At 34.9% G+C, this 8,840-nt stretch overlaps 1 protein-coding gene across 1 annotated transcript; it reads right to left on the reverse strand.

Moving 5' to 3' along the window:
- Positions 1 to 324: 324 nt before the first annotated feature.
- Positions 325 to 1,020, reverse strand: LOC143587408 (uncharacterized). The gene has a single exon (XM_077068709.1). The coding sequence runs from the start codon at positions 1,018 to 1,020 to the stop codon at positions 325 to 327; it is 696 nt and encodes a 231-aa protein (XP_076924824.1).
- Between the last annotated feature and the right edge of the window lie 7,820 nt (positions 1,021 to 8,840).

The following is an 8,840-nucleotide window of genomic DNA, read 5'->3' on the forward strand; positions in this document are numbered from 1 at the left end:
AGTTGGGGTTATTAAGCCTTGAGGATGTTGGATAAGGGCATGGAGGGCTGGGCCAACTTTGGTTAGTAGACCAATTCTGGTGTGGTCCAGCCCAACTAGGAGTAGTGGGATAATAACCTGGATACCCATGGAGCATAGAAAATAGATACCCAATATTATTTATGGATCCCCTACCACGACCCCAGTTAGTTCGCCCCTACCTCTTCCACGATTTTTCCGACCACGGCCGTGATATTCATTCTGGTACTCACCACGACCTTGATTAGTATGATTGTCTGTACGGGAGTCACCACGATAATCGTTATTACGGGTACTTGAGGATGCCTATTTGGCAGAGGCTAGCAGAGCGATGTTGGTGGCGGCTGCCACAAACTGAGCTTTCCGATCTGCTTCATAAAGCAACTGTGAGCGGGCTTCATAGAAGGTTGGTAAAGGCTTGGTGTTGGAAAGAAGAGATGCAAACGACTCGTATTGCTCATTGAGTCCGGTTATTAACTGCATCACCAGTTTCGTGTCATCGACAGGGGCATCAACATCTGAAAGTTGATCAGCTAGTAATTTCAGTTCTTGACAATAGGCAGATGCGTTGGATAAATTGTCGAGCCGAATGTTGGAAAGTTTGTCGTTTAGGTGAATGGCACGAACAACCTTGTTGTCTTGGAAGATGTCAGCAAGAGTGGACCAGGTATCAGTGGCGGTGTTGTTTTTCTTGAGTATGGTGGTAAGAAGGTCGCGTGATATTGTTCCATATATCCATTGGAGGACAATGGAGTCTATTCGTTCCCAATCCTCGTCAGTTTTGGAATCGGGTTTTGGGGTGGTTTTGGGATCGGATTCTTTTGAGGGTGAGGTGGTAGGTATTTGGCGAGGGTATAGATGATCATACACTTGAAAGGCTTTGCAGTGTATTTTAAATAGTTCAGGCCAAGATGTATATTGGGCATATTCCATCTCCAAAGTGATTGGGATGAAGTTCTTTATGTTTGAAACAGTGATAGCAGGGTGAAGTTTTTGATCCATGATAGGATGGTAGATTAGAGATGGAAGCAATTGCTGGGAAGGTAAGAATCGTAGATTGATAGCCGGCCGAAAGAAGGAGGCGGCGACTTAGGGTTGATGGACTCGTGATACCATGAAAGATATTCATAATCTGTCACACCCGAGACCATGGCCTGGGCGTGTGTCACGAATGCTGATACATCTTTTGTAAATTTATCAGAGTTGCGGGTTTAAGTGCGTAAATATTAGTTGCGTGGATAAAATTATTATTATTTACATATCGACAGACAGGATTATAAAATACCCGTTAAGTGTTTACAAATATTACTTGTTTATCTAGACCATTATTTATATGTTTTAATGTTTACCAAAAAGATCTGAGCCATCAGATCATCTACCATCAACTTCGATTTTTCAAGCGGCTTGATGTGTGTGCGTGTGAGTGCTTAAAATTGATAACTGATTGGGGTTTAGCTTTGCTCAATATCGTGTTTTAAATTTATAAAGGCTATTTCTTCTAAAACTAAACACACACAAAATAGGCAAGTGCACCTTATGTAGGATAGTATTGGTAAGAACCAAGTATCGATCCGTGGGCACAAACGTTTCTAATAATGAATCTTCGTTTTAATGTAATCAGAGAGTTTTACTCATTTTGGGTTGATTTTTGAATATAAATACTTATATATAATATATATATATATATATATATATATATTATAGGTGACCAAGAAGAGAAATTCTAAATGAGTGTTTCAAATATATGAAGGTTACAATCTAAATCCGAGAATCCACTCCATTTGTCCTTGGTGATTATAAAGTGAACATGTGATAAACTTGCCGTAATAATGTATGATAGAATATCCCCTCATTTCTAAGTGAGCATATCCTATGACATAAAAGAAAGTAGCATGCGCATTTTAAAGTTAACCCTTTCCTAATGTCATGCTACCACGAGAATGTCAATTTGAGTTGGCAAGTAGTTTAATAAAGTTGAAAGATTATGATTGACTTAGATTTCTCAAATACCAATTCTAACAACTTCGGGTGGTTATAGTTTAGTCACACAACCTCCGATTGGTTGATTTAAGTAGGTTATAGTTACACATTCCGTTAACATATGATTTCTTTAACTAGCATGATAACCTAAGCAATCGTGTTAACGATGTTATTTCAGAATTATCAAAACTAGAGAAATAGATCATAGCTTATATCTCATTATTTTTAAGTACAATATAAGGATCCATGTTTTATCTTAAATAAGTTATCAAAATATTATTTTTACCATTTCTAGTCTCCAAGAACATGAGTAAATCATGAATGATTGTTAATCATCAACTTTGATTTATTGAGTTAAAATGATAAAACATTTTTCATCAAAGGATAATTGCAAAATAACCATGTACTTTACTAAACTAAACCACATATTCAATATAATCATCAAGTAAAACAAAGCTTCTTCATAGAATTTAGATGGTGAATGGTGTTTAGCTCATAATGAGCATGGTTAATGACATCAAACGAGATGAAGATAACAAACACATGATCAAACTAGAATAATCTAACCAAATGTGGATGAATCTTCCTTGATGATGATGATGATGATGATCTCCAAGCCTTCAAACTCTCCATAAGATCTTCAATATGAGTGTTAGTGGGTGTTTTTATAAGTGAAAACCGTATAGAAGTCTCTTCAAGGCATACCAAATGAATGCAACATGAGCCTCTATTTATAGGCAATCTAGAGTGAAAGGCACGTCCCCGTTCTTCATGAGGCACGACCCCGTGTCCACGTGTCCAGTCGCATTAAATGCTGTCAGATTGTACATTATGACTCACCACAGCCTCGTGCTTCCTGAGGCACGGCCCCGCGCTTTTTAGCGACATGTGCTAATTCTTTTTGTCGTTTCTGAAAGGTGACCATGGCCCCATGTCTATTGAAGCACGGCCCCGTGTCCAGCCGTCCACTATTTTGTCTTTTCTTGTAGATTTTTGTCTTTTCTGATAAGTGAGCACGGCCCCGTGTTTCCTGAAGCACAGCCCCATGTTCTCAGAAGCACAGCCACATGTTTCCTGAAGCACAACCCCATGTTTTATGAAGCACAACCCCATGTTTTCTGAAGCATAGCCCCATGTTTTGCTGTTTTCTTTGGTTTTCTTGATTTTTCTTTGTCTTTTCATTCTTTTCTTCGCTTAAGGCTTGGTTTCACTTGGAAATACATTTTAACATGATAAGTAGTTATTTGAACTGTATTATACGTTAGAAGTTGCAATTTTTAGAGATTATTTGATGCTAAAAAGATGTATATTCTTATATACATCACAGCTAGTATTCATTACCTGTAAAAAATATTTGAAAATACGTTAGCAACACATGCTGGTGAATAAGCTGACGCGTAAAATATTTTTCTTTACTTGATTACCCCTCGAGACACAACTTAGGTCCGGCCCATCGTGGCTTAGGAATAATCAAGTTAAAACAAAACACAATTATAAACTTAGTCCCACTCGAAACCGCTCAGCAAACACCGCAACGTTCGATATAACTTAGATACCATCAGTATACACATGATTACCCTCACTCGGATGTAAGTTAGGTCCGGCCCATCGTGGCGGAGGCAAATAACCAGGTGTGGCGTGGTGTGCCCACTGACTTGCCACATATGTAAGGATCCAAACAAACGTACACGATAGCCTGGGGCCAACAGTTACCTTTATTTATAATGTTTTAGAGATATGTAATCTCATGTAATTCATTTCATTTATTTGACTTGATTAAACAAGTTTATAAAGTTGGTCGTATTCACCTTTTAAAGGATCAACTTCACTTCACTGATCGATTCTTTCTTAAGCTATCTCGGACTTATATTACGAGTATAACCTTTTATTCATACCAGATCTTTAATCTGGCTTAAGACCTTTAGTGTCTTTTGTATAATCTTTACCTCGATAATATTTTCTTTTTAAACCTTTAGTTTAAAATATACTTTTTTCTTTCTTTTACAAGTTTAAAACCTTTTAGTTTAATTTGTTTACTTTTTTAAAAATTACGTTTCTTCTTCTAGAAGAAACGCATACTTTATTTCTTTACTTATTATCTAAGAAACTTAAATAATAATAATATCAATAGCAAAGGTATATTTTTCATCACATATTTATTATTTATAGTTTCTTTGTTATATTTTCGAGGTATCGAGCATACCCTCGACTTAGGGTTTTAAGCCTTTAATATTTTATTATAATTTTATTCGGGCATTATGCCTACCTTGCTTCGCTTATAACACCCTAGTCATGACTTGGGCAGCACTTCGACGCCTTTTCTTTTCTCAAACACGTTTTGATTAGCACCTTTCTTGGCACGCAAATTGAGGCACACCAAATCTTCACAACACGTCGGCACACACTTCGAGGCGGGGTGTCAGGTCGTTTCGGGATGGCACGCTCTTCAAGATAACGTTGTCGGTGTGTGGCACGGATTTCGAGGTACATCGGGTTTTTGGCACGGAAACGAGGAGGTCGGGACGCTTATCGAGGTGATTTCTAGAGTGAGATAGTATATTTTAGAGATAGAAAGATGTATGAGATTTTGGTGTGAGGAGTGAGAGGGCTTGAGCCCGCTATTTATAGACAAATCTGGTAGGCCATCGCGATACGCGATGGTCTGATAAGAACCACGTCGCGTATCGTGACGTAGGGTTGATGTATCACCAGTAGGCTTGACACATGGCGGACGCGGCGCCACATGGTGACACGTGGCTGACATTGTGCCACGTGTGGACACTTGGCTGGATACGTGTCCGTCTGTCAGACCACGTCATCGCGATACGCGTTGACGTTTGGTCTATGGCCATCACGTATCGCGATCGGGCCATTTGACAGATTTTCATTTTTGACTTTTAAGTTTGAAACTTGACATTTTAACCTGATATTTTCATAATGTTACACATTCCCTTGCATTTCTCATTAGACATATATATATATATATATATATATATATATATATATATATATATATAACTAGCTTTTAAACCCGTGTAATACACGGGAATTTTCAAATGATAAAAACTAATAAAGTTTGTTATTTGAAATAAAGATACAAAATTATAGGGAACAAGAAATTATATACATATTACAAACAATAACCAGTTTAGAGTCTTAAATTTACAAATTTGAGAAAATCTCTTTATATACAGCATTCGTAGTTTTATCACAAGTATTCCCTTCATTTTCCAATATCAAAAGTTTAAGACCATGCCTGCTGGTTACTCTGGATAACGCAGCATAATTGAAATAAGTCGACAAACAAAAGTGTAAACATTGATCGTCCATTTACTTGATTTCGAAAGAATAAACCAAACATAAGTAAGCGAAGGAATAAACAATATTATTTAGTTTTTACCATTGAGCTCACTGTGCAAATCATTTCCTTATTTATTATCCTTGAACCGTGATTCTTTCAACCAATCATGACCATCTTCTGTAGAATCAAAATCATAAAAATCACTTTAAAATAAAAACTACAAAAAAGGTTCCTAAATACAGTAAACATATGACTCATGTATCAAAATATAATAATCTACCTGAATTTTGTTTTTAACTTTTAATTTTACATTCAAGCCCCTTAAGGATCACAAGAGTTGTCAAGATAATTGCACTGTGGAATAAGGTTTTACCGCTATATAATAAAACGTTGCACTTCTGTTGCAACGAGCACACCTCTTCTGATGACAACATCTCTACCATGTGAAACAATCATCCTACAAGATCCTAAATTTAAATAAGAAAGAATTATATTTTTTTTATTATTTGTATAGTTTGTTTGTCTAAAATCCACATAATTGTCCTTTAGAACATAACACATCAAGGCATTTTGTATGAAAGTAATTATTTTGTAACATTTTATAAATCTGAGGATTGGTTCCACGTTAAGTGCTGAAACATTTGCATGTATTCCCACCAGATAATGCATTTTTTGTTAAAAAGAAAAAATAAAAGACTTTAGTAAGTCTTTTTTATTCAAGTATGCTTATTCCCATGGATTGCATGTTATGTAGGCTTGAACTTTTTTTACTAATTGTAAAATCACTAATGCATGGCAATGGATATGAAGTTCTTTCATTGATGCTTCCACTTGAAATGTAATTAAAATCGAAGTTTATAATAACAAAACTAATCAATACATATGAATAGGGTCAAGTAATCCTCAAAGTTTATTATATTCAAACAATCTTCATTAGTTCTACATATCTGATGAAAACCAATTTAAATCAGACAAACAAAGCTCAATCAAACATTCTTTATCACTTATAAGATGATAAATCGATTCCAGTTAGACCTATAAATAATAAAAACCATCACATATTTTTTTGAAAAATGATCATAAATTGATAGGTATTCACTATGCATACCTTTTCGAAATCAGACATCAAACATAAAATCAATCAAAATCAGAACCAAATGAAATAACCGAAAATCATCTGATGATTAACGATTGTATAGGAAGATTAACCGGATAACTATGAAACCCATTTCAGATTGTAGAGCAAGAAAGACAATAAAATGACTTTTGTGAGAATGGAATAAGAATCAGTCATGAATCCGTGATTATTGATGAAGAACTAAGAATCAATAAACTGAAAAAATAAGAAAGATGATATCATTAAAATCGATAATATGAATCTATATTATATGATACGAATAATTAAATTGACAAAACTGAATCAATAAATTTGATACTGAAATCAATTGAAAACCTAGATTCAATCATTATGAGAAAGTAGATGATATCATTAAATTAGATAATACTAATCGTTATCTGGTGAATCGTTAGATGAAATCGCAGGATGCAAAACGGCCAGGATGAAATCGTAGAGTGAGCAGAAGAGAAGATTGAGATGCTAAAACCCTAACTGGATTGTGTTGGTAAACGTAATTAAACTATTAATTAAATTAAAGTCAATAATATATGTGGTTAATATACATATCCATGGGTCATATAAATGAAACCCATAACCCATGGGTAACTTGAATTAAGGAGATTGAAGATTAGAAGGTAGGATGAATTTGGTTATGACACATCAACATTTAGTATTTTTGTTTATTAGTATTGTTAGATTACAAAGGAATAATCTATTCTAGGCCTTAATCATACTAATAATAAGAGAATAATTTATACAAGTGCAGTGATATTGTTTCCATTCTATTACTCTCTTTTAACTCAACTTTGATTAGTGGCACACTCGCATCAGTGGAGTGTAAGTGACCCAACAACCCCATAAGCCTAGGACAACTCACATGGTACCGAGCGATACAAACTATGGAGTTGACCTATTTGAACGGGTTAAAATGCAGTGAACAAGAAACCATCTAATGTTCCCTTCAACCCATGTAGTTTAGTCCAAAGGTAAAAATAGTGGACTAGTTTTTAGATGACGGAGATTAACATGTCTTGAGCATTCGATATATGATCTTAGTTTGGGTTTTGAATTTAATTCATTTATCATTTTTAGTTGGTTTATTCTATGTTCTTGTTTATCTTTGTTTTGATTTTATCTCTTTGTTAATTATTGGTAGTCTTGGTATGGAAAGCTACTTAGGGATGTTTGACAATCTAGTGCTGAATCAATCAAAGGCCTGACTGATTAAAAGGTCGCAACTGAATCATTTAACATGTTTTTGAAGCTTAACCATTAAAAGGCTCCATGAGCCATTAAGAGATGTAACCAAATTAAAAGGCTACAAAACAACCCCTAAATGATTACTTTCATATTCTAGAACACTATCAATATTATAGTTTCGACGCTTCTCTCTAAGTGACTCGATTTTGAATCTTGCGTCACCGGCAACATTTGGTAATAGAAATTTTCAAATGACTGCTCGTAGAAGATATCCCGATTTAATACAAACCAATTTATGAAAGACGATTCTAGAGTCCCGTTATGGTTTAATGCCCCAAGGGCGCCCATTATATATGTGTGTGTGTGTGTGTGTGTGTGTGTGTGTTTGATTTCTTTTGAGCACCACTTTGAGTTTTAAGAACTCGAAAGAACTCAACGTAATGATTTTTTTTTGAATTTTTTTAACATATGTAATACGTAAGTGTAAGTAACGCAAAAAAAAATTACAGTGTTTTTTTTCACACCGAATCGACTTATTACGCATGTGTTGTGTAATCATCAAAAATATTTATTCCCTCTCCTGATTAATTTTTTAATCAGATTTATTATCAGCCACATATTCATACTCATTTAATTAAATATGTGGTCTATATTGAGTTCTTAAAGTTCTTACAATTCATTAAGGTTCTCAAAATATATATCCCTTATATATATATATACAAATATGTATTTATGTGTGTGAGAGATAGAGAGAGGGCCCACCAAAATACTCCACCTTTTCCTCTCTACCGCACCCGACGTTCCAACGACCGACAGAACGGCGCCTCACCACCAAGGGCGCCCCTTGATGGTGTTTAGCGCCCAAAGGCTCTCCTCATCAACCACCACTGCGCCCATAACATGTGTTCTTATTAAACTCTTTCAAGATATTCAATTTGTAAGAAATTTGGTATTCATTTTTTTTATTATTTTCATTAATCATGTAAAAACCACTTTACAATTTTTGATAGTGCCTTAATTGCTAAAAGAGTACCCTTAATCTTAGTTTTATCACTTTCAAAAATGTTTATGATGATTGGTTTACAACTTTACACTTTGTAACAAGGGTTTTCTTATGGTGATGGGTTTCTTCTTAATTCTGGACCGTTAAAATTAGTATGGTTGATTAACATCCTGTTTTAGAAAGAATCATTGATTATTAAGGATGGTTTGAAATGTTGTTAA

Source organism: Bidens hawaiensis, unplaced genomic scaffold (genome assembly GCF_021521415.1).
Source record: "Bidens hawaiensis isolate Kalapana, Puna unplaced genomic scaffold, B.hawaiensis_p1.1 tig00035495_1, whole genome shotgun sequence".
Lineage (NCBI taxonomy): Eukaryota > Viridiplantae > Streptophyta > Magnoliopsida > Asterales > Asteraceae > Bidens > Bidens hawaiensis.